At 47.3% G+C, this 26,257-nt stretch overlaps 1 protein-coding gene across 5 annotated transcripts in view; it reads left to right on the top strand.

The window, feature by feature from the left end:
• The window catches only part of LOC144684704 (tumor protein p53-inducible protein 11-like), a 143,245-nt gene that overhangs the window by 97,442 nt on the left and 19,546 nt on the right, over positions 1–26,257 (top strand). For all 5 annotated transcript variants that reach the window (XM_078548830.1, XM_078548832.1, XM_078548831.1 and 2 more), the window contains exon 3: positions 25,575–25,633. In XM_078548830.1, coding sequence (XP_078404956.1) covers positions 25,575–25,633 — 59 coding nt within the window. The remainder of the gene's footprint in view (positions 1–25,574; positions 25,634–26,257) is intronic.

The following is a 26,257-nucleotide window of genomic DNA, read 5'->3' as shown; positions in this document are numbered from 1 at the left end:
GGTGGGTGTGAGGGGAGAGCTGTGGGGAGGGGGTGGATGTGAGGGGAGAGCTGTGGGGGGGTGGATGTGAGGGGAGAGCTGTGGAGGGGGGGTGCGTGTGAGGGGAGAGCTGTGGGGAGGGGTGGGTGTGACGGGAGAGCTGTGGGGAGGGGTGGGTATGAGGGGAGAGCTGTGGGGAGAGGGTGTGTGTGAGGGGAGAGCTGTGGGGAGGGGTGCGTGTGAGGGGAGAGCTGTGGGGAGGGGTGGGTGTGTGGGGAGAGCTGTGGGGGGGTGGTGGGTGTGAGGGGAGAGCTGTGGTGGGGGGGTGGGTGTGAGGGGAGAGCTGCGGGGAGGGGTGGGTGTGAGGGGAGAGCTGTGGGGGGGGTGGGTGTGAGTGGAGAGCTGTGGGGGGGTGGTGGGTGTGAGGGGAGAGCTGTGGTGGGGGGGTGGGTGTGAGGGGAGAGCTGTGGGGGGGTGGTGGGTGTGAGGGGAGAGCTGTAGGGGTGGGGTGGGTGTGAGGGGAGAGCAGTGGGGAGGGGTGGGTGGGAGCTGTGGGGGGGTGGGTGTGAGGTGGGAGCTGTGGGGGGGTGGGTGTGAGGGGAGAGCTGTGGGGGGGGTGGGTGTGAAGGGAGAGCTGTGGGGGGGGTGGGTGTGAGGGGAGAGCTGTGGGGGGGGTGCTGGGTATGAGGGGAGAGCTGTGGGGGGGTGGGTGTAAGTGGAGAGCTTTGGGGATGGGGTGGGTGTGAGGGGAGAGCTATGGGGGGGGTGGTTGTGAGGGGAGAGCTGTGGCGGGGGGGTGGGTGTGACGGGAGAGCTGTGGGGGGGGTGGTTGTGACGGGAGAGCTGTGGGGGGGGTGGGTGTGAGGGGAGAGCTGTGGGGGGGGTGGGTGTGAGGGGAGAGCTGTGGGGGGGGTGGGTGTGACGGGAGAGCTGTGGGGGGGGTGGTTGTGACGGGAGAGCTGTGGGGGGGGTGGTTGTGACGGGAGAGCTGTGGGGGGGGTGGGTGTGAGGGGAGAGCTGTGGGGGGGGTGGGTGTGACGGGAGAGCTGTGGGGGGGGTGGGTGTGACGGGAGAGCTGTGGGGGGGGTGGTTGTGACGGGAGAGCTGTGGCTGGGGGGTAGGTGTGAGGGGAGAGCTGTGGTGAGGGGGTGGGTGTGTGGGAGAGAGCTGTGGTGAGGGGGTGGGTGTGTGGGGAGAGCTGTGGGGGTGGGTGTGACGGGAGAGCTGTGGGGGGGGTGGGTGTGAGGGGAGAGCTGTGGGGGAGGGGTAGGTGTGAGGGTAGAGCTGTGGCGGGAGGGTGCGTGTGACGGGAGAGCTGTGGGGAGGGGTGGGTGTGACAGGAGAGCTGTAGGGAGGGGTGGGTGTGAGGGGAGAGCTGTGGGGGGGGTGGGTGTGACGGGAGAGCTGTGGGGGGCAGTGGGTCTGAGGGCCGAGCTGTGGGTAGGGGTGGGTGTGAGGGGAGAGCTGTGGGGAGGGGTGGGTGTGAGGGGAGAGCTGTGGGGAGGGGTGGGTGTGAGGGGAGAGCTGTGGGGAGGGGTGGGTGTGAGGGGAGAGCTGTGGCGGGGGGGTGGGTCTGACGGGAGAGCTGTGGCGGGGGGGTGGGTGTGACGGGAGAGCTGTGGGGAGGGGTGGGTGTGAGGGGAGAGCTGTGGCGGGGCGGTGGGTGTGAGGGGAGAGCTGTGGGGATGGCCAGTGGTAGGGCTGTAAGAGCGGCTGGGTGGGAGATTAGAGAGCAGACCGCTATGTTTTCTTCCCCTACCATTTTGCAGGCTCTATGGGATGCGGTGATCGGGCCTCGGAGCTTATTCCATTAGGCCTTGCCCACCAAACCTTGACAAGAAAAAGAACCTGTGTGCATAAGTCATGGGGCCTCGGAGCCGATGGCAGGGCTGCCCCACTCGAGTGAACATCCACAGACACCATGCTGCCTCAGGAGAGGGCGCTCCTGACCATAGCTGCTGTCATACAACCCCACTGGGGGCCCTGAACCACAGTTTGGGAACCCCTCCATTCATGGATTTCCAATTACAAATGGAGGAGCATTAGATTTTGAGTGCTTTAATCTAGCATTTCTTCACTACAGCCTTGTGATAATGTGCATCCAAGTTCTGTTAGATAACTCTATACACCGCTAATTCCACATACTGTTGGTTAATTCTATATACCCATCATTTCAATCTCCACTTTTTTTTCTTTTCTCTCCACCCCCTCATTGATCCCTCTCTCCTGTCATTGTGCCTCCTTCGATTTCACCCTCTCGGGTACTCTGTCCAAAGGCGGGTCCTACCCACAGCGCTGTAATCTTCGCCACAGGTAGGGCAAGGAGGCAGGCCCTGAATCCACCCCAGCAGGAACGGGGATTGAAACCCACACTGTTGACAGCAATCTGATCCGCATGTCAACCAACTGAGCCAACCGGCTCCCCAGGATTTGCAGCTCAATAGTCAACCTGTCTAGCCGTGTTATGAAAGCACCTCCCTTGGCCACCTGGAGTGGGACTTGAACCCGAAGCTTCTGCCTGAGAGGCAGGGACACTACCTACTGCGCCACAAGACTTCCTACCCTAACCCCTTAATACTCCTCAACTTTCCTGCTCTCTCCCTCTGCTATCCCAGGGCGTGACTCGATTTGTTTTGGATAAGCCTACAGCTTCCCTCTGTAACTATCTGCATTCTCCAAAGGGCTCATTGAGGTACTCCACGCTGGCTCATTAGGAGAAGCAACTCCAATTGCCCCCTCCAACTCTCTCGCCAGATTTCCTGCATGGGGCTAATCTTGCTAATCTCCTTTCTGTCCAAATCACCCTTCCCACTGCTGACCCTGTGGATTCTCTCCAACCCTCCAGAATGTCTGTTCACTTGCGAACAAGGTACTTGCCATCCGTGACCTTACTGTGGGAGATTGCATCAACATCATGGCTGAGGGCTGATGGCACCTTCTTTTGAAGTGAAGCCTCCCTGCCTCACTCTACCTTCCACCACCATCACAGTGACTGAGTAAGTCTTATCACCAAATCACACCTCAGCCTGACCTCCTGCTTCTCCTCCTTTCGACACCTTTCCTTTCATCCCCTCTCACCTCACATTTGGGATCCTTGTTTTCTACTGCCCACCCAAATACCATAAACATCTTCTCCAAGGTATCTTCACTGCTTTTCTCCCTCAACCTCTGCACTGAGCTACTGCTCATCCTAAGTGATTTCAATCTCCATCTTAACTCTTCATTCTCTCTTCTCTGAGTTCACCGACTTACTATTCTTTCTTCATCTCACCCTCCATATAAACTCCACAGCACATATCCATGGGCAGCCGCCCCTTGACCTTGCTATCTCACATGGACGCATTACTCCCATTGTACTAATCGCAGATAAACCATCTCTGCTCACTTCTGTTTCTTCTATCACTCTCCATATCCCACCCCAACCCTACCTCCATCCCTTGGAAGAATTATTCCCCAATTCACTTACAACCGCATTTTCAAAATCCCAACTATCTAGCCTGTGGCTCTTCTATACCCTCACCTCCACCTTTGTCCAATCAGACCATTACTCTCTCTCATCCTGGCTGATCCCCAGTACGGCCCTCATCTCTACTTCCTTCAGTCCAAGAGAGACACGCGCTTGAACAGTTATGGTGAACAATTGGTTACATATGAACACACATATATACGAACGTACAAATTAGGAGCAGTGGTCCCTTGAGCCTGCTCTGCCATTCAATAAGATCATGGCTGATCTGATTGTAACCTCAATCCCACATTCCCGCCTACCCCCAATAACCTTTCACCCCCTTATTAATCAAGGATCTATCTAGCTCTGCCTTAAAAATGTTCAAAGACTCTGCTCTACCGCTTTTTGAGGAAGAGAGTTCCAAAGACTCATGACCCTCAGAGAAAAAATTTCTCCTCATCTGTGTTTTAAATGAGCTATCCGTTATTTTTAAACAGTGACCCCTAGTAATAGATTCTCCCACAAGAGGAAAATTCCTCTCCACATCCACCCTGTCAAGACCCCTCAGGATCTTATATGTTTCAATGAAGTTGCCTCTTCTAAACTCCAGCGGATACAAGCCTAATTTGTCCAACCTTTCCTCATAAGACAACCTGCCCAATTCAGGTGCTGGATTAGTAAACCATCTCTGAACCGCAGAGAATGGCTGAACCATTCACTGCCAGATCTGGCTGGACCACAGCCCTGTTCTAACTTGCTAAAACTGCTCACTATTCCAGGAACCTCTCTGGAATGCAAGGATAACTCCTGGCTTTTCTCTACTGCAAACCATCATCTTGAACCCCTCTCTCCTGTCTCCTCTACCCTCACCTCCATCGATAAGTGCTAGGAGCTCATGGATTCCTTTGTCACTAAAATCAAGACCATCCAATCAGTTGCCTCTGCCATTTCTCTCTCTTCCCTGACTCACTGAACCAAACTTTCTCGAAAGGTTCCCGCTCCCCTAGCCCTGAACTTCCATCATTCTCTAGTTTCTCTCCGCTCGTGCTCTGTCCAAGTTCACCTTGCCCATGAGACCCACCTCCTGCAGTCTTGACCCTATTCCCACCAAACTGCGCACCAACCAGCTTTCCTTTCTGGCTCCCATGTTAGCTGTACATTAGCAGTTCTCTCTCTTCAGGGTTGTCCCTCCCTCCTTCAGATCTGTCGTCATCACTCCTCTCATCAACAAACCAACCCATGATTCCAATGTCCTTGTCAACCACTGCCCCATCTCCAACCACCCTTTGCTCTTCAAAGTCCTTGAATGTGTTGCCACCTCATAAATCTGCACCCATCCTGCCCGAACACAATGTTTGAATCCCTGCAATCAGGCTTCTGCCTCATCCCAGTACCAAAATGGCTCTCATCAAAATCACAAAATGACATCCTATGTGACTGTGACAAAGGTGAACTTCCCCTCCCCTCCCCTTCTCAGTCTGTCCGCAGCCTTTGACATAATTGACTGCACAAGCCCTCCTCCAGCACTTCTCCACTGTCATCCAGCTGGGTGGCACTGTTCTTCCTATCCTCATTCTTATCTATTAATCATATCCAGAGTATATCATGTCTTCTCTTCCTGCTCCTGGTGTCCCCCGTAGATCCATTGCTAGTTTCCTCCTATCTTTCATTTACTTGCTCCCTTTCGGCAACATCATCAGAAATGGAGTGTCAGTACACCAGCTCTGTCTCACCACTGCCTCTCTCTACTCCTCCACTGTTGCTAAATTATCAAACTGCTTATCTGACATCCAGTATTGGATGAGCAGAAATTTACTTGAATTAAGTACAGTGCTAAGAAGACTGAATCCTTTGACTATAGTTACAAGCTCTATAGCCTAGCTACTGACTCCATCCCTCGCCCTGGCAGCTGTTTGAGCTGAACCAATCTGTTTACAACCTTGGTGTCATATTTGATCTCAAGATGAGCTTCTGACCTTGGCATCACTAAGACCTCCTATTTGCACCTCTGTAACATCACTGCACTGCGCCCCTGCCTCAGCTCATCTGCTGAAACCCATATCTGTGCCTTTGTTACCCCTCAGCTTGGCTATTTCAATACTCCAGACTGGCCTCCCATGTTCTACCTTCCGTAAAGTTAAGGTTATCTAAAACTTTACTGCCAAGTCCCATTCACCTATCACCCTTGTGCTCATTGACTTACACTGGCTCCAAATTGAGCAACACCTCAATTTTAAAATTCTCATTCTTGGTTTCGAAGCTCTCTATGGCATCACCCCACCCCTATCTCTGTAATCTCCTCTACACTCTGAGATTAAATTACTCCTATAATTCTGGCCCACATCACTGATTTTACTTACTCCACCATTGGCCTTCAGCTACCAAGGCCCTAAACTCTGGAATTCCCTCCTTAGACCACCCTGCCTTTCTACTTCTCTTTCCTCCTTTTAGATACTCTTTAAAACCTATTACTTTTGATCACCTGCCCTAATATCTCCTTATGTGGATTGGTGCCAAATTTTGCTGCATAACAACTTTGTGAAGTGCCTCGGAATGTTTTATTTTGTCAAAGGTGCTAGATAAGTACAACTTGTTATTGTAGCATTAATTCTGTGTAACTTCACATCCCCCGTACAACTAGCTCTTAATACCATTAACTTCAAGGATCAATATAGGGGCAACACTTGTTCTTTGATCTACATGACAAAAATAACCCCAAACTGTTGTCCTGTGGATATTCTAGAGTGTCCCAGAGTAAAAGCCAAAAATATGGAATTGGCAACCTCCAAAGTTTGACCATTAAAGGTACCTCACTGGCCTGGTAACCAAACTGACAAGCCTTTCAGCCAGGCAGTGGAATGATCCTGTTCCTGACTTAATTGGTGTCAACGACAACATTTCTACTAGCTTCAGTTCAAGAGAAGAGTAGAATCATACATTTGACTGGATTGAATCACTTATCAGCTGGTGTGCAATCAGCCAATGCTGGCACAGAGCTTTGGCAGCAGGTTTTTCCTGGACCTGAGTCTACAGTACTACACTGTCCCGTTTAATACTTGTTGAGCTCCATGCATTGTAACTCTAATGTACACACAAGTCTGGAAAATGTCCTTCACTGTATGCCCAGACTTTCTCACAGCTCTTTTAATACACACACAGGTCCCTATAATGCCTATTTTAAACCACAGCACGATCCACACAAAGCCCTTTTCATACAGGCATAGGTCTATACAGTGCCCCTTTTGTATACACCATGATCCAAACAATGTTTAAGCACATGTGGCTGTACAATGTATCTTTGTTACATGCTGCTTTACACAGAGATCAAGGAGCCCTCTTTTAATATAAGCAGGGATCCTCCTAATGTCCTAATCACATACAGTATCCCTTTAATACACAAAGTGCAGCACTATTCGCAACTCCTCAGATACTGAAGCAGTCTCTGTCCAAATGCAGTAAGACCTGGACAATATCCAGGCTTGGGCTGACAAGTGGCAAGTAACATTCGTGCCACACAAGTGCCAGGCAATGACCATCTCCAACAAGAGAGAATCCAACCATTGCCCCTTGATGTTCAATGGCATTACCATCACTGAACCCCCCCACGATCAACATCCTGGGGGTTACCATTGACCAGAAACTGAACTGGACTAGCCATATAAATACTGTGGCTACAAGGGCAGGTCAGAGGCTAGGAATCATGCGATGAGTAACTCACCTCCTTACTCCCCAAAGCCTGTCCACCATCTACAAGGCACAAATCATGATGGAATACTTGCCTGGATGAGTGCAGCTCCCACAACACTCAAGAAGCTCGACGCCATCCAGGACAAAGCAGCCCACTTGATTGGCACCACATCCACAAACATTCACTCCCGCCACCACCGACACACAGTAGCAGCAGTGTGTACCATCTACAAGGTGCACTGCAGGAATTCACCAAGGCTCCTTGGACATCATCTTCCAAACCCACGACCACTACCATCTAGAAGGACACGGGCAGCAGATAGATGGGAACACCACCACCTAGAAGTTCTCCTCCAAGTCACGCACCATCCTGACTTGGAAATATATCGCTGTTCCATCACTGTCGCTGGGTCAAAATCCTGGAACTCCCTCCCTAACAGCACTGTGGATGTACCTACACCACATGGACTGCAGCAGTTCAAGAAAGCAGCTCACCACCACCTTCTCAAGGGCAACTAGAGATGGACAATAAATGCTGGCCCAGCCAGCGAAGCCCACATCCTGTGAATGAATTTTTTAAAAAAAATTCTTCGGTACTCCAGTGCCCCATTCAAACAGAGATCCCAGTGAAAGAAAGCAAGAATTTATATTGTTATAGCGCCTTTCACAATGTCTTGACTTTACAGTATTTTTTGAAGTGTAGTCACTGTTATAATGTAGGAAAAGCAATTTGTGCACAGCAAGTTCCCGCAAACAGCAGATAATGTTAACACACACTGAGGTGCAGACAATACCACCCTTACAGCTGGGACTTTATCAGAATGAATTTAATTTGCACTCAGCAAAATGACAGTTTTTACAAGGAGTCTGAGTCGCATATGAAATGAAACTCACACCTTTACGAATGCTATGAGTGCGATAGGAAGCCAAGGTTTCACAAATCCCTTTCAGATTATTGTCAGTGCACTGGTCACCGTGTAGAATATCCACCCATTGTCATAACCACAATAGATGATGTTGAATGCCCAGGCAGGATGGAACCAGGGAAACTCTGGTGGAAGTTCATAACGCTCTGATGTGCAAATTGGTCTCAGACCTGTGCATAGGCAGCGGAAGACTACTCAAACCATCTAATGGCTGGTTGCCCCTGAAGTTTCCCTCAGGATAGCTGGTGCTCGTCCACTTGCAGTTTTATCTAGTAAAACCAATGAGTAGTGGTTTTTGGTCTGAACTCAACCTATTCTTCAACTTTAAATGGGTAAGTAGCCTAAGAGTCTCGCTGCCTTAGAGCCCTGGTGTGTGCTGGAAATGCCTAGTGGGCACAGAAGGTGGTCACTGTCATGTTGCAATGCTGTTATTTCAGACTGAAACCACCGACCTACTTATTTACAATAGATAGTTAAAGAGAAACAGAAACAAGCTGCAAGATGTGTGGAAAACATTAAATCAGACCACAAGAGTTGAAGGGGGTGTAATTGGCTGACAGCAGAAGTGTGAAAAGGCCTGCGAGCAAATGGGCAGCAGTCTTACCATCACAGCAGGTTTCACTTTCTATGGACTTGGAGAAACATTGCCGAGGTTTTTAATTTCAATCCAAGGAGAAAGGACAGTGACACCAGGAAGTGAGTCTGTGAACAGAGTTTGAGCGATCATTCTGTGAACCTCAATGAAGAGGAAATTGGACATGGTGAAAAATCGGCTGTTGATTGACAACAAACCTGTTTTCATAATGCTGCTGCAGAGTAATTTCACCCCTAAATATTTTCAAATGTATTTCTTATGGACCAATAACTAGCAAGAGAATGGGGCAATAAGACTTTCGTTGACTTCCCAACCATTGTCAGTTTAGTGTGAAGTGATATTATAAAGTTAAAGACACGTAACTTCTGATTTCTGTGGGGGGTTGTACCCTGGAAGTACCCCCTCCCCAGAAGATGTGCTGGTGGCTCCCCCCCACCTGAAGTCCCCATGCAAGGACTGCACGAGAATTGCCCAAGAAAGTTCAAACTTCCACTGGTCAATTACCCTGCACTTGTAACCATCCGATACTCCGATTTAAATCGCAAACTTCAGATGGTTCTGACTGTTTCACCAGAATAGTTAGCCAGGAAAAGTTAGAACAATTAAAACCACTTCCAACTCCTGGCCCTGGATAAGTAAGTTACTGAACCCCACACTCTCCCCGACACCCCACGGGACACCCCACTGACTACCCTCCCACTAATCACCTGACCCCTTGAACATCCCCCAACACATCCTACTCTCTCCACTGACCATCCAATCCCCACCCACTGACCACCCGAACTCATCCTACTCCCCTCCGCTGATCATCTGACCCACTCCACTGATCATCTGACCCACCTCCCCACTGCCCACCTAACCATCATCCCACTGACTATCGATTCCCTCCACTCCCCACCTGATCCAACCCCCACACTGCCCACCAGAATCCCATCCCACTGACCATCGACTCCCCCAAAGGCCATCCAGCCACCCCATCACTATCCATCTGACCCCCCCCTACTATTTGCCCGAACCATCTCCCGCTGACCATCTGCCCCCCACTGAGCACCCCACTGAACACCCTACAATCCCCTCACTGACCACCTGAATCTTCTCCCTTTGATTCCCCCCAACCCCCGAACGCCTGACCCCCCTCAATGACCACCGGAATTCCCCCCTCCCCTACCCCCACCACAATCCTACCCACTTACGTTCTCCCTGGCTTCTCAAAGTGGCAGGGACCTCAGGAATCTGCTGCACTGCTCCTGAGGAGGCCTGAGTCAGAAAGTCAGGCGCAAAAGCTGCGGCTCCATTTTAGCGTAAGTAAAAAGGGGCAGAGTGGCATTCCGACTGTGATTACTACTCCTCAGAAGTTCTGACCCATTGAGTCATAGTGGCACAAAGGGTGTCCATTCACTAACGCTCCATCACACACGCTCGGTAAACACTGACGTTCCATCACAGACACTCCGTAAATACTGACGTCCCATCACACACGCTCGGTAAACACTGACGCTGCAACACACACGCTCGGTAAACACTGACGTTCCATCACACACACTCGGTAAACACTGACACTCCATCACACACACTCAGTAAACACTGACACTCCATCAGGAAATACTGACATTCTATCAAACAGATTCAATAAACCCTGATGCTCCATCACACACATGCAGTAAACACTGATGTTACATCACACACACTCAGTCAACACTGGCGTTCCATCACACAGTCGCTAAACACTCATGTTCCAACAGGTAAACTGACTAAACAATGATACTCCATCACAAACTCAGTAAACACTGAAGGTCCATCACACACACTCGGTAAACACTGACGTTCCATCACACATACGCGGTAAACAGTGACGTTATATCACCCATACTCAGTAAAAACTAACACTCCATCACATACTCAGTAAAAACTGACGCCCCATCACACACAACTAGTGAACACTGACGCTCCATCACACACGCTCAGTAAACACTGACGCTCCATCACACTCAACCAATAAATACTGACGTTCCATCACACACACTCAGTGAACACTGATGCTCCATCACACACTCATTAAACAATAGCGGCTCCATTTTAGCGTAAGTAAAAAGGGGCAGAGTGGCATTCCGACTGTGATTACTACTCCTCAGAAGTTCTGGCCCATTGAATCATAGTGGCACAAAGGGTGTCTATTCGGCCCATAAGAGTCAATGCCGGCTCTTTGTAGAATAAACCAGTAAGTTCCAGTCCCCTGCTCTATCCCCATAACCCTACATGTTTATTTCCCACAGGTGCTCATCCAATCTCCTTTTGAAATCACCCATCATCTCTGTTTCCACCACCCTCGTAGGCAGTGAGCTTCAGCTCATTTCCACTCGCTTCGCATTGAAGTTCCTCCTCGCGTCCCCATTCTATCTCTTAATTTTGTGTTCCCCAGTCCTTGTAACACCAGCTGATGGGAACAGCTTTCTTTTGACTAACTAGGAGAGCAACCCCAGTTTCTCCAGTCTAACCTTGTAGCTAAAATCCCTCCTCCCTGGAACCATTCTGGTAAACCTCCTCTGCACCCTCACACCCTTCCTAAAGTGTGGTGATCAGAACAGGATATTACACTCTAGTTGTAGCCTAAGCAAAGCTTTATAAAGATTCAGAAAAACTTCCCTGCTTTTTAACTTAATACCTCCAACTGTGAAGCCGCAAATTCTATTTGTTTTGCTAACTATTCTCTCAATATGCCATCTACCATCTTCAAAGATTGATGCACATGAACCCCCAGGTCCCTCTGCCCCTGTACATTCTCTGGAACTGTGCCATTTAGTCTATATTGTCTCTCCCACCAAAATGCATCACCCAACACTTCTCCGCATCAAACTCAATCTGTCACTTGTCTGCCTATTCTGCTAGTGTATCCATGTCCTGTTCCAGTTGATTTTAATCACCCTCACCGTTTGCCACAATTCCAGGCTTTGCACTTATTACACCTATGTATGTGCGTATAGATAAAAAATCTAAGATATATATGTGGATTTTCTTTTAATATATCAAAAAGACAATGGTGGAACAGATTTGAGTACTGAACAGATCTTCAGGCTCAGGGAGCAGAATGGCCTACTCCTGCTCCTAATTCCTGTTGAAGGTGCTGAATGTTACCTACTCCTATATGGGAGACCTGGACAATGTGTAAAAGACATTTGTCAATTGAATTGATGTAAAGAGCGCAGCATTGCTTCCTTGAGCTATTTGACCAATAGTCAAGCACAAACACCTAGCACTGACCCTTGGAGAACCTTGTTGTATATTGATTAGTCTAGCTTCGGAAGGATCACTGAGACATTGGTAGTTCAAACAACAACTGGTTCATTATGTACAACTAGACTATGCCCAGCTATACAGGATGAGGTGTTACACTGCTGAAGCCATGAACATTCTCGCCCTTGACACCTAGCCATATGTTCTATTACATCATTATTATGGGAGGTGCTAATTATACAGTCCCACGCATTAACCCTTACAAACCCTAATATGCAAACACCACTGTCTACGATCCTCCGATCTGCGGAATAAAAAACAGCCATTTACCACGACTTGCTGTTTTCTGCCCTGAAGGCAACATTTAAATCCCAGTTGTTGACCCTCGTGAGCCTCCATTTTGTTAACCAGCTCTTCATGTGGCCCCTTGTCAAATGCTTTTTAAAATCCTTATAGAGAATATCCATTCCTTTCCCTCATCAAACTCCTCTGTTACTTGACCAAAAAATCCAATTTAATTAATCACGCAGAATCTCCCCTTTACAAATCTGTGCTGGCTCTCCCTAATTAATTGAAACCTCTCCAAGTGCCTGTGAATGTTTTTCACTGATTACTGTTTCCAAAGTGATGTTAAACTGAGCAGCCTGTAGAAGTCTCTGTACCCTTTCTTGAACAAGTGTGCTGCATTTGCCACTCTCTAATCCTCTGGCACCTCCACCGCATCTAAGGAAGCTTGGAAGGTTACAGCAAGCCCTTCCACTCTCTCTACTTCCCTTAGCAACCTGGGATGCAAACCATCTGGACCAGGTGACATAAATACTTGAAGTACTGCCTGTTTCACCCATTGCCTGGAATTTAGGCCTCTGAATAAAGAATTATCGGTCAAACAGCTCAAAGAAGCAATGCTGTGATCTTCGCATCAAATCAACTGACAAATCATCTTTTACACATTGTCCAGGTCTCCCATGCAGGGGTAGGCCATTCAGCCCCTTTAATAGGAATTAGGAGCAGGAGTAGGCCATTTGGCCCCTCTAGCCTGAGGATCTGTTCAGTCCTTGAATCTGTTCCATCATTCAGTTAGATCATGGCTGATCTGTGCTTCAACTGCATTTGCCTGCCCTTGTTTCATGTCCTTTTACCCCTTTACTTAACAAAAATCAGTCTTCGAATCACAGAGTTGTTACAGCATGGAAGGAGGCTTTTCGGCCCATCACATCAGAAAGATCTTCCTGCAGGTGACAGCTGTTGCCATGATGGTTTTGCCCTGTAGCAGTCCACCCTGCCTAACCTGTTTTCACTTTACTGGCTGGCTGCTTGGAGACAAGGGTTACCCATTTAAAACGTGGTTCATGACACCAATGAGGGTCCCAAGCAAGGAGTGCTCCAATGCAAGTGATATGACCAGCAGATGGCATTGATTGATCCATTGGTGTGCTGAAGATGCGCTTCAGGAGCCTGGGCAGATCTGGCGGTGACCTTTGCTATAGATGAAGCAGGCTGTCCGGAGTGATCATTAGTGTACTGTGCCCTGCACAACATTGCACAGCTGCAAGGATTAAACCTGGAGGAGGAACAAGGTCACAGAGCCTCTTCACAGGGGTTGGTGGAATATCATGTGGCCAATGCATCAACAGGGGTGCTTATTGCTACCCTAGGATGCTGTTATTGTGACTGAAGTTCCACCAGTCCATCGATCTGATAACCAGCTAACCTCCCCATGACACTAACAGGGTCCTTCAGTCCTGCAAACAACCAGGCCTCTCTCTCACAGCCGTGCCGTTACTCTGTGCCGGTTCATGCCTTACCATTCATCACACGTGAAAAGGGCACTTGCCAGGCAGCAACCACCAGTGGACAACATGAGAAATTGGTGAAAAGAAATAATAATTTTGTGGCTGTAAAGTAAAACTGAAACTTAACAATCTGACATAGTCTAATATTTGCAACTACACATCTTGAGTCCTTTTCTTCCTCTCGCTTCTACATGGCCCTGATTTCTGCAGAGCTCAATGCAGCTTTTCAAATCCCTGCTCCGAGATGGATTTGGCTGGAAGCCTCTGGGTTTTAAAGCCCCTGAGGGGCTGTCGAAGAACTGTCCCACCTCTACCTGTCCAGGGCAGACTTAGCCAATCGATACACGAGACAGCATGTGGAACAGTGACCTAGCTGGGACAGTGGGTGAGAAGTGGAAGTGCTTTGAGTGAAGTCTCCCGTTTCACATTTATTCCTCTCATGGCCAGCTGCACTTTCTGCTAGCAATGAGCTGGAGAACACTTTGCTGCACATCAGTGAGGTGATGAATGGTCAAGGCTAAGGTATTGGTCATCCTATTTAAGGTGGCATTCATAATGTGTAAGCCATTGATGAATATCTGCATGTACTTGCATGATTGCTACATTTGATGCTCCATGTAGCTGAACCCTCTTTCCTTCATCTTAGCAAAAGCTTGCGACATCATACCATTCATGCTTAAGACAAACTTCTCCATATCTCTACAAACATGCACAGTGCATCTGGAATGACTGCCCATATATTGTATAGCCTCTGCTGCTGCACTGGAAGTAGTCAGTTTGTCAACAGCCCCAGAAGCGTAGCTTCAGCGTCCAGCTGAGCAGAGCTTGGATCATCCTGCGGCCTCCAATGTGGACTCTACTGCTATCCCTGTTTCTGCCATATGCTCAAGCTCACTTGTGATGTATGAGTCACCAGGTGAAAGCCTAGCTACCTTCCTTTCTGGTCCCACTGAAGTGTGTGTATTTGAGCTGGTGCATGGTCTGCATGAGCCTTGTGACAGTGCACCCTCAGAAGGAGTGACCTCTGAGGAGCTGTCATCCTCCTGGACCACCTCCTGTTAGACACTTGAAGGACCCATGGGAGATTAAAGACATAAATTAAAACTGTCAAGTTAACAATGTTTTAAGTGGCTATTATGGACTTTTCACTTGTTGCTAACATCAAATCAACATGAGTGAGTGTTGGATGCCATGTGGCTGTCTGATATTTAATTTGTCACCATGTGGCTATGAGGTCCTCATCTCCTCATCTCCAAAGGCCAAGCACACTGAGACTCTGCTGATGTCCAGCGCCTCCCCCTCTGCATCTGTTGGTTGCAAGATGGCTGAACGGCTGCCTCCAGTTCTCCGCCTCTCCCTCGTGTTCTGTCCTCCCTACTGCATTGAGGGAATGAAGAGGTCTATGAGTGAGATCAATGACATCTGTTGAATGGATGGAAGGAGCTCATTTGTTGAGAGTGTCTCTGAGGGAGAGACATGACATTACATAAAGATGTGAGTGAGTGCCAGTGGTGGATGGACAGAAGGGGGTGTGAGATAGTGCATAGACAGAGAGTAATGTGTCCAAGGTAAGTTGGTATAAGGAGTGATGTGCTGGAGTAGGTTTGAGAAGGCAGAGTGAGGGGCTTGTTGTGATACTTAGGACAGGCAATAGGCCAATGTGGCACTGTACTCACCTTTCCTTCCCTGCTTAGGTCATTCAAACACTCCTGGCATTGAATCCATGATTTTGATACCACATTCCTGCTGCTGATCTCAGGGGAAAACTCCAGCCATAGCTTCTAGGTTTCACTGGGAAGTTTCTTCCTTCTATCATTAGGAATAGTATCTTCCCGAAGGTCCTTACAGCTCCAACAGCTTGTCAGTTAAATGGGGTACAGCCTTTCAATGCCTGGCTCAAACACACCAATTCCTTCTGTTGTGCTCCCAACTCCAGAATTGATTCAATTTTGTGTTTGCGATGTCCCTTTAAATGCTGGAGCTGAAATCGCTTCACGCAGGTCATCATCACGCACGCTCACACTATGGTTGGGAAACGTTGGAATGATATCCCAATGCAATGGCTGGGTTAACCAGCCACTGACAGATATGTTGTGCTTATGTCTGGATTTCCCATGGGCTACAGAAATTCCCCCAACCCCCGCACGCCGTGGAATTCAAACAGATTAAAGTAACTTCCACACAACTGACAGGTCTCTCCCTTCAAAGATAAACGGAGTGACATTTGCAATTATACATTCCAAAGGGCACGGCTTTCAAATCTGGAGAGCAGTTGGGAAAATCATGACAAATGCATCTGCAATGTCCTCACCTGTTTGTTTTAATACTCTCTTCATAATCATCTCTGCTGAGACCATTAACATTCAGATCCAGTTAATCTTCCAATGGAAAGGATTGGCCACAGCTATCAGGTTAGAGGACACAAGCCCCTTAATCCTGTCACAACGTCAGGAAAACCATTTCTTCTGCATTGTGGTTATAACACCATATTTACATTCCCAGATTGATCCCGAACAGAAACAACCTTGATTGAATCACAACAAAGCTTGTGGCTGTTGCAGCCTTTTCGACTTCCATCTTTGTTAATCCCCCTCCATTTGTAAGCCTATTAATAGAACAAGACCAAAAGAAAACTAATTTCAGCATTGAGAAAATATCTCTTCACCATCCAGCAACTGTGACGAGTAGAGAGATTGAGGGAGAGGACAGTAAATGAGTGGGATTGAGTGTACTCGCATAATAGTTCCATTCTCCTGCAACGTAAGCGTAGAACATGACTTGTATTGACAAGGAATTTAATGCAACGGTTCCTTTATTTGATTGCTGGGAATTTAACGCCAGTTGACAATTTAATTGAACAGTAAGTTTTCAGGAGCCTGGGTATTTGAGTGACGGTGCGTATGCTCTCTGCTTATTGACTGCGGAATCATGCTGTAAAGCTGACAGAGTGAAGCCAAACAGCTGCACTTTGCAGGAACACTGAGCAACCAGCAGCAGACTTTCTTTTGCTAAAGAACAAATGGCATTAGTCAGAGAAGAGAAATAATTTGCACTGGCTGAAATAAAAACAATAAACGACAAAGCACACCAAAACTTAACAGATCAAAATCAGCATTAATAGCACATTCCAAAACTACTGCACTCAATAGATCAATGATGGCAAGTCAGTAAACATGTTAAACCCAATAAAAATAAATGACACATTAAACACACTCAGTAAACACTGACGTTCCATCACACACACACAGTAAACACTGACGTTCCATCACACACACACAGTAAACACTGACGTTCCATCACACACACACAGTAAACACTGACGTTCCATCACCCACACTCAGTAAACACTGACGTTCCATCACACACACTCAGTAAACACTGATGCTCCATCACGCACACTCAGTAAACACTGACGTTCCATCACACACACGCAGCAAATACTTACCTTCCAACACACACACACACAGTGAACACTGATGCTCCATCACGCACACTCAGTAAACACTGACGTTCCTTCACACACATGCAGCAAATACTTAACTTCCAACACACACACACAGTAAACACTGATGCCCCATTACAGGCTCATTAAGCACTGACGTTCCATCACACACATGCAGTAATACTGACACTCCGTCACACACACTCGGTAAACACTGACGTTCCATCACACACACTCGGTAAACACTGACGTTCCATCACACACTCTCGGTAAACACTGAAGTTACATCACACACACTCAATAAATACTGACATTCCATCACACACACTCGGTAAGCACTGACACCCCGTTATACACACTCAGTAAGCACTGATGTTACATCACACACACGCAGTAATACTGACGATTCACCACACACAATCAGTAAACACTGATGCTCCATCACACACAACCAGTAAAAACTGACGATTCATCACACACAACCAGTAAAAACTGATGTTCCATCACACACAACCAGTAAACACTTACGTTCCATCACACACAACCAGTAAACACTGACGCTCCATCATAGACAACCAGTAAACACTGAGGTTCCATCGCACACACTCAGTAAACACTGACCCTCCATCACCCAAACTCAGTAAGCACTGACACTCCATCACAAACCCCAGAAAACACTGATGCTCCATCACACACGCTCAGTAAACACTAACGCTCCATCACACATGCTCGGTAAACACTGACGTTCCATCACAGACACTCCGTAAGTACTGACGTCCCATCATACACGCTCGGTAAACACTGACGTTCCATCACAGACACTCCGTAAATACTGACGTCCCATCATACACGCTCGGTAAACACTGACGTTCCATCACAGACACTCCGTAAATACCGACGTCCCATCATACATACTCGGTAAACACTGATGTTCCATCACAGACACTCGGTAAACAGTGACGCTGCATCACACGCACTCAGTAAACACTGACATTCCATCAAACAAACTCAGTAAACCCTGACACTCCATCACAAGAAATCAGTGAGCACTGACGCTCTATCACACACATGCAGTAAACACTGACGTTACATCACATACACTCAGTCAACACCGATGTTCCATCACACACTCGCAAAACACTGACATTCCAACAGGCAAACTCAGTAAATACTGACATTCCATCACACACACTCGGTAAACACTGACGCTGCATCACACACGCTCGGTAAACACTGACACTCCATCACAAACCCCAGAACACACTGATGCTCCATCACACACGCTCAGTAAACACTGACGTTCCGTCACACACACACAGTAAACACTGACGTTCCTTCACACATACTCGGTAAAAACTGTCACTCCATCACACACACTCGGTAAACACTGACACTCCATCACGCACTCAGGAAATGTTGACATTCTATCAAACAAACTCAGTAAACCCTGATGCACCATCACACACATGCAGTAAACACTGACGTTACATCACACACACTCAGTTTACACTGACGTTCCATCACACAGTCGCTAAACACTGATGTTCCAACACGCAAACTGACTAAACAATGATACTCCATCACACACTCAGTAAACACTTAAGGTCCATCACACACCCTCGGTAAACACTGACGTTCCATCACACATACGCAGTAAACAATGACGTTATATCGCACATACTTGGTAAAAACTAACACTCCATCACACACACTCAGTAAAAACTGACGCCCCATCACACACAATTAGTGAACACTGATGCTCCCTCACACACGCTCGGTAAAGACTGACGCTCCATCACACACAACCAATAAACACTGACGCTCCATCGCAGACACTCGGTAAACACATTCCATTACACACCACAGAAAACACTGACACTCCATTACATACACTCAGTGAACACTGAAACTACATCACACACTCTTTAAACACTGACGCTCCATCACAGACACTCGGTGAACACTGACGCCCCATCACACACACTCAGTAAACACTGACGTTCCATCACACACACTCAGTAAACACTGATGCTCCATCACACACGCTCAATAAACACTGAGGTTCCATCACACACACTCAGTAAATACTGAGGTTCCATCACACACACTCGGTAAAGACTGACGCTCCATCACACACAACCAATAAACACTGACTCTCCATCACACACACTCTCTGTAAACACTGACGCTCCATTGCACACGTGCAATAAACACTGTCATTACATCACACACACTCAGTCAACACTGACGTCCCATCACACGCTCGCTAAACACTGTTGTTCCAACAGGCAAACTGACTAAACAATGATGCTCCATCACACACTCAGTAAACACTGAAGGCCCATCACACACACTCGGTAAACACTGACGTTCCATCACACATACTTGGTAAAAACTAACACTCCATCACACACACACAGTAAAAACTGATGCCCCATCACACACACACAGTAAAAACTGACGCCCCATCACACACAGTCAGTGAATACTGAGGTTCCATCACACATGCTCAGTAAACACTGATGCTCCATCACACACAACCAGTAAACACTGATGCTCCATCACACACAACGGGTAAAGACTAACGTTCCATCACACACAACCAGTAAACACTGACATAAAAACAAAAAGCTAAAAGCTACTGCGGATGCTGGAAATCCAAAACAAAAACAGAATTGCCTGGAAAAACTCAGCAGGTCTGGCAGCATCGGTGGAGAAGAAATCAGCTAACGTTTTGAGTCTTCACGACCCTTCGGCAGAACTGAAGCATAGTTAGGAGAAATGTGAAATATAAGCAGGTTTAAGGTGGGGGGGGGCGGGGGGAGAGAGAAGTTGAGGGTGTGGTGATTGTGGAGATAAGCAAGCAGTGATAGGAGCAGATAATCAAAAGGTGTCACAGACAAAAGGATCAAAGAGGTGTTGAAGGTGGTGATATTTGTCTAAGAAAAGTGCTAATTAAGAATGGAAGACAGGATACTCAAGGTACAGCTCTAGTGGTGGTGGGGTGGAAAGACTAACAAGGTTTTAGTTTTAGATTAAAAAATAATGGAAATAGGTGGGAAAAGAAGAATCTATATAAATTATTGAAAAAAAGGGAGGAGGGAGAAACGGGGTGGGGATGGGGGGAGGGGGAGTTTAAGATCTAAAGTTGTTGAATTCAATATTCAGCCCGGAAGGCTGTAAAGTGCCTAGTCGGAAGATGAGGTGCTGTTCCTCCAGTTTGCGTTGGGCTGGAACAATGCAGCAGGCCAAGGACAGACATGTGGGCAAGAGAACAGGGTGGAGTGTTAAAATGGCAAGCGACAGGGAGGTTTGGGTCTTTCTTGCGGACAGACCGCAGGTGTTCTGCAAAGCGGTCGCCCAGTTTGCGTTTGGTCTCTCCAATGTAGAGGAGACCGCATTGGGAGCAACGAATGCAGTTTTTCCAGGTAATTCTGTTTTTGTTCAGTAAACACTGACGCTCCATCACACACAACCAGTAAACACTGACGCTCCATCACACGCAACCAGTAAACACTGAGGTTCCATCGCACACACTCGGTAAACACTGACACTCCATCACACACACACTCAGTGAACACTGACACTCCATCACACACTCTTTAAACACTGACGCTCCATCAGAGACATTCGGTAAATACTGACTTTCCAGCTCACACACTCAGTAAACACTGACTCTCCATCACACATGCTCAGTAAACACTGAGGTTCCATCACACACACTCAGTAAACACTGACACTCCTTCACATGCACTCAGGAAATACTGACATTCCATCACACACTCGCTAAACACTGATGTTCCAACAGGCAAACTGACTTAACAATGATGCTCCATCACACACTCAGTAAACACTGAAGGTCCATCACTCACACTCAGTAAACACTGAGGTTCCATCACACACACTCGGTAAACACTGACTCTCCATCACACATACTCGGTAAACACTGACTCTCCATCACACACACACTCAGTAAACACTGAGGTTCCATCACACACACTCGGTAAACACTGACTCTCCATCACACACACTCTCAGTGAACACTGACACTCCATCACACAGTCAGTAAACACTGACACTCCATCACAAACACTCAGTAAATACTGACACTCCATCACATGCACTCAGTAAACACTGACGTTCCATCACACATACACGGTAAACAATGACGTTATATCACACATACTCGGTAAAAACTGAAATTACATGAGCCATACTCGGTAAAAACTAGCACTCCATCACACACACACAGTAAAAACTGATGCCCCATCACACACAACCAGTGAACACTGACGCTCCATCACACACGCTCGGTAAACACTGACGCTCCATCACACACAACCAGTAAACACTGACATTCCATCACACACAACCAGTAAACACTGACGCTCCATCACACACAACCTGTAAACACTGACACTCCATCACACAAACCAGTAAACACTGAAGCTCCATCACACACAACCAGTAAACACTGACGTACCATCACACACAACCAGTAAACACCGACGCTCCATCACACACAACCAGTAAACACTGACGCTCCATCACACACAGCCAGTAAACACTGACGCTCCATCACACACAACCAGTAAACACTGAGCTTCCATCGCACACGCTCGGTAAACACTGACCCTCCATCACACGCACTTAGTAAACACTGACGTTCGGTCAGATACACTCGGTAAACACTGACGTTCCATCACCCACACTTAGTAAATACTGAGACTCCATCACCCAAACTCGGTAAGCACTGACACTCCATCACAAACCCCAGAAAACACTGATGCTCCGTCACACACGCTCGGTAAACACTAACACTCCATCACACACACTCAGTAAACACTGACACTCCATCACAAGCACTCAGGAAATACTGACATTCTATCAAACAGCCTCAGTAAACCCTGATGCTCCATCACACACATGCAGTAAACACTGACGTTACATCACACACACTCAGTCAACGCTGACGTTCCATCACACACTCGCTAAACACTGATGTTCCAACAGGCAAACTGACTAAACAATGATGCTCCATCACACTCTCAGTAAACACTGAAGGTCCATCACACACACTTGGTAAACACTGACGTTCCATCACAGACAACCAGTAAACACTGACATTCCATCACCCACAACCAGTAAACATTGGGGTTCCATCGCACACACTCGGTAAACACTGACACTCCATCACACACACACTCAGTGAACACTGACACTCCATTACACACTCTTTAAACACTGACGCTCCATCACGCACAATCAGTAAACACTGACGTTCCATCACACACACTCATTGAACACTGACGCTCCATCATACACTCATTAAACAATGAGACGTCATCGCAGATATTCGGTAAACACTGATGTTCCATCACAGACACTCGGTAAACACTGATGCTCCATCACACACGCTCAATAAACACTGACGCTCCATCACACACACTTAGTAAACACTGACGTCCCATCACACACACTCAGTGAACACTGATGCTCTATCACACACTCATTAAACAATTACACGTCATCACAGACACTCGATAAACACTGATGTTCCATCACAGACATTCGGTAAATACTGACTCTCCATCACACATGCTCAGTAAACACTGACGCTCCATCACACGCTCCATCACACACAGTCAGTAAACACTGACACTCCATCACACACACTCAGTAAATACTGACACTCCATCACACACACTCAGTAAACACTGAGGTTCCATCACACACTCTCTGTAAACACTGACGCTCCATCACACACAGTCAGTAAACACTGACGCTCCATCACACACAGTCAGTAAACACTGACACTCCATCACACACACTCAGTAAATACTGACACTCCATCACACACACTCAGGAAATACTGACATTCTATCACACAGACTCAGTAAATCCTGACGCTCCATCACACACAGTCAATAAACACTGACACTCCATCACACACACTCAGTAAACACTGACACTCCATCACATACACTCAGTAAACACTGACGCTCCATCACACACAGTCAATAAACACTGACACTCCATCACATACACTCAGTAAATACTGACGTTCCATCACACACACGCGGTAAACAATGACGTTATATCACACATACTCGTTAAAAACCGACATTACATGAGCCATACTCGGTAAAAACTAACACTCCATCACACACACACAGTAAAAACTGACGCCCCATCACACACAACCAGTGAACACTGACGCTGCATCACACACGCTCGGTAAACACTGACGTTCCATCACAGACAACCAGTAAACACTGACGTTCCATCTCAGACACTCGGTAAACACTGACATTCCATCACACATCCCACAAAACACTGACACTTTGTCACACACACTCAGTGAAAACTGACACTCCATTACACACTCTTTAAACACTGACGCTCGATCACACACACACGGTAAACACTGACGCTCCATCACACACATTCGGTAAACACTGACTCTCCATCACACACTCTCAGTAAACACTGACACTCCATCACACACAGTCAGTAAAAACTAACACTCCATCACACACGCTCGGTAAACACTGACGCTCCATCACATACACTCAGTAAACACTGACGCTCCATCGCAGACACTCGGTAAACACTGACATTCCATCACACACCCCAGAAAACACTGACACTCTATCACACACACTCAGTGAACGCTGACACTCCATTACACACTCTTTAAACACTGACATCCATAACAGACACTCGGTAAACACTGACGCTCCATCACACACGCTCAGTAAACACTGATGCTCCATCACACGCTCCATCACACACACTCAGTAAACACTGAGGTTCCATCACACACATTCGGTAAACACTGACTCTCCATCACACACACTCGGAAAACACTGACTCTCCATCACACACACTCTCAGTAAACACTGACACTCCATCACACACAGTCAGTAAACACTGACACTCCATCACACACACTCAGTAAACACTGACTCTCCATCACACACACTCAGTAAACACTGACGTTCCATCACACACACTCGGTAAACACTGACTCTCCATCACACACACTCTCAGTAAACACTGACTCTCCATCACACACAGTCAGTAAACACTGACACTCCATCACACATACTTGGTAAACACTGCCACTCCATTACACACACTCAGTAAACACTGACTCTCCATTACACACGCTCAGTAAACACTGATGTTCGATCACACACACTCAGTAAACACTGATGCTCGATCACACACTCAGTAAACACTGATGCTCGATCACACACCCAGTAAACACTAATGCTCAATCACACACGCTCAGTAAACACTGATGCTCGATCACACACACTCAGTAAACCCTGATGCTCGATCACACACTCAGTAAACACTGATGCTCGATCACACACACTCAGTAAACACTGATGCTCGATCACACACACTCAGTAAACACTGAAGCTCGATCACACACACTCAGTAAACACTGATGCTCGATCACACACACTCACTAAACACTGATGCTCGATCACACACTCAGTAAACACTGATGCTTGATCACACACTCAGTAAACACTGATGCTTGATCATACACTCAGTAAACACTGATGCTCGATCACACACACTCAGTAAACACTGATGCTCGATCACACACACTCAGTAAACACTGATGCTCGATCACACACATTCAGTAAACACTGATGCTCGATCACACACACTCAGTAAACACTGATGCTCGATCACACACTCAGTAAACACTGATGCTCGATCACACACTGTGTAGTCACTCAGGCCAGAATTTTCTCGTTGGAGTGTGAATCAGCTGGTGCAATCAATGCCAACATCATAATCCCACCTTGACCCCGGCAGAGCTGGAAGGCAGCATGTTCTTGTGTTATGGAGTGGAATGACCTTCAGTCAGACTGACTGTGAATGTGGAAACCGGCTGGTGTGGAAGTGACCAGATACCTGCCTTTATTCCTAGAAACCTTGGCCCAGTTCTTCAGTACCATCAGTGTTTTATCTAAGAAAGTTAAACCTACAGATCAGTGCAAGTCCACCTCAAACCCTCTCACCCTCAGTCCCTTGGCCTTACCCCCTCATCCCTCCCAACCGCCTCCCACTCCCACACACCTGCCCTCATTCCCTCAGCTCTCCCCTCACCCAGTCACCTAGCATCTGCTTTATAAAGGGAAGTTACATGCCCTATAACAGCATTCAGAAGTTGTTGAAAATCTCAGAAGTCTGTCAAAATAAGCAAACATCTCTTGACAGGCATTTGGAAAGCCATTGACCTATTCCGAATCTCATAAGTATGTTAAAATAAACATCATTTGAGTTGGCACTTGTAAAGCATTCGCCTCTTCAGAAGCAGAGTGCTGTCCATCCTAGAAAGGAGAAGGGAAGGAAGATTTCTAAAAGAAACTGGATGACAGATCGGCTTGGAAAGGTTAAATACTTTGGACAGCTCTGAGATGTCTTATCTTCATATCTTCTTTTGCAGATCAGCCAAGTCCTGGGGAATGAAATGAAATTCGCTATGCGAGAACCTTTGGGTCTCAGGTACAACTTTTAATGTTTTTTTATTCATTCATGGGATGAGGGCATCGCTGGCTGGGCCAGCATTTATTGGCTTTCTCCAGTTGCCTAGATGATACACACTGCTTTCACTGTGCGTCGGTGGTGGAGGGAGTGAATGTTTGTGGGTGTGGTGTCAATCAAGTGGGCTGCTTTGTCCTGGGTGGTATCAAGCTTCTTGAGTGTTGTAGGAGCTGCACTCATCCAGGCAAGTGGGGAATATTCCTTCACACTCCTGACTTGTGCCTTGTAGATGGTGGACAGGCTTTGGGGAATCAGGAGGTGAGCTACTTGTTGCAGGATTCCCAGCCTCTGACCTGCTCTTGTAGCCAAAGTATTTATATGGCTAGTCCAGTTCAGTTTCTGGTCAATGGTAACCCCCAGGATGTGATGGTTGAATTCTCTCTTGTTGGAGATGGTCATTGCCTGGCACTTGTGTGGCACGAGTGTTACTTGCCACTTGTCAGCCCAAGCTTGGATATTGATCAGGTCTTGCTGCATTTGGACATGGACTGCTTCAGTATCTGAGGAGTCACGAATGGTGCTGAACATTGTGCAATCATCAGCGAGCATCCCCACTTCTGACCTTATAGTGAAAGGAAGGTTATT

Source organism: Cetorhinus maximus, chromosome 9 (assembly GCF_964194155.1).
Source record: "Cetorhinus maximus chromosome 9, sCetMax3.hap1.1, whole genome shotgun sequence".
Taxonomy (NCBI): Eukaryota; Metazoa; Chordata; class Chondrichthyes; order Lamniformes; family Cetorhinidae; genus Cetorhinus; species Cetorhinus maximus.
Note: the sequence above shows the minus strand (reverse complement) of the source record. Positions and strands in the feature narration are given on the sequence as shown.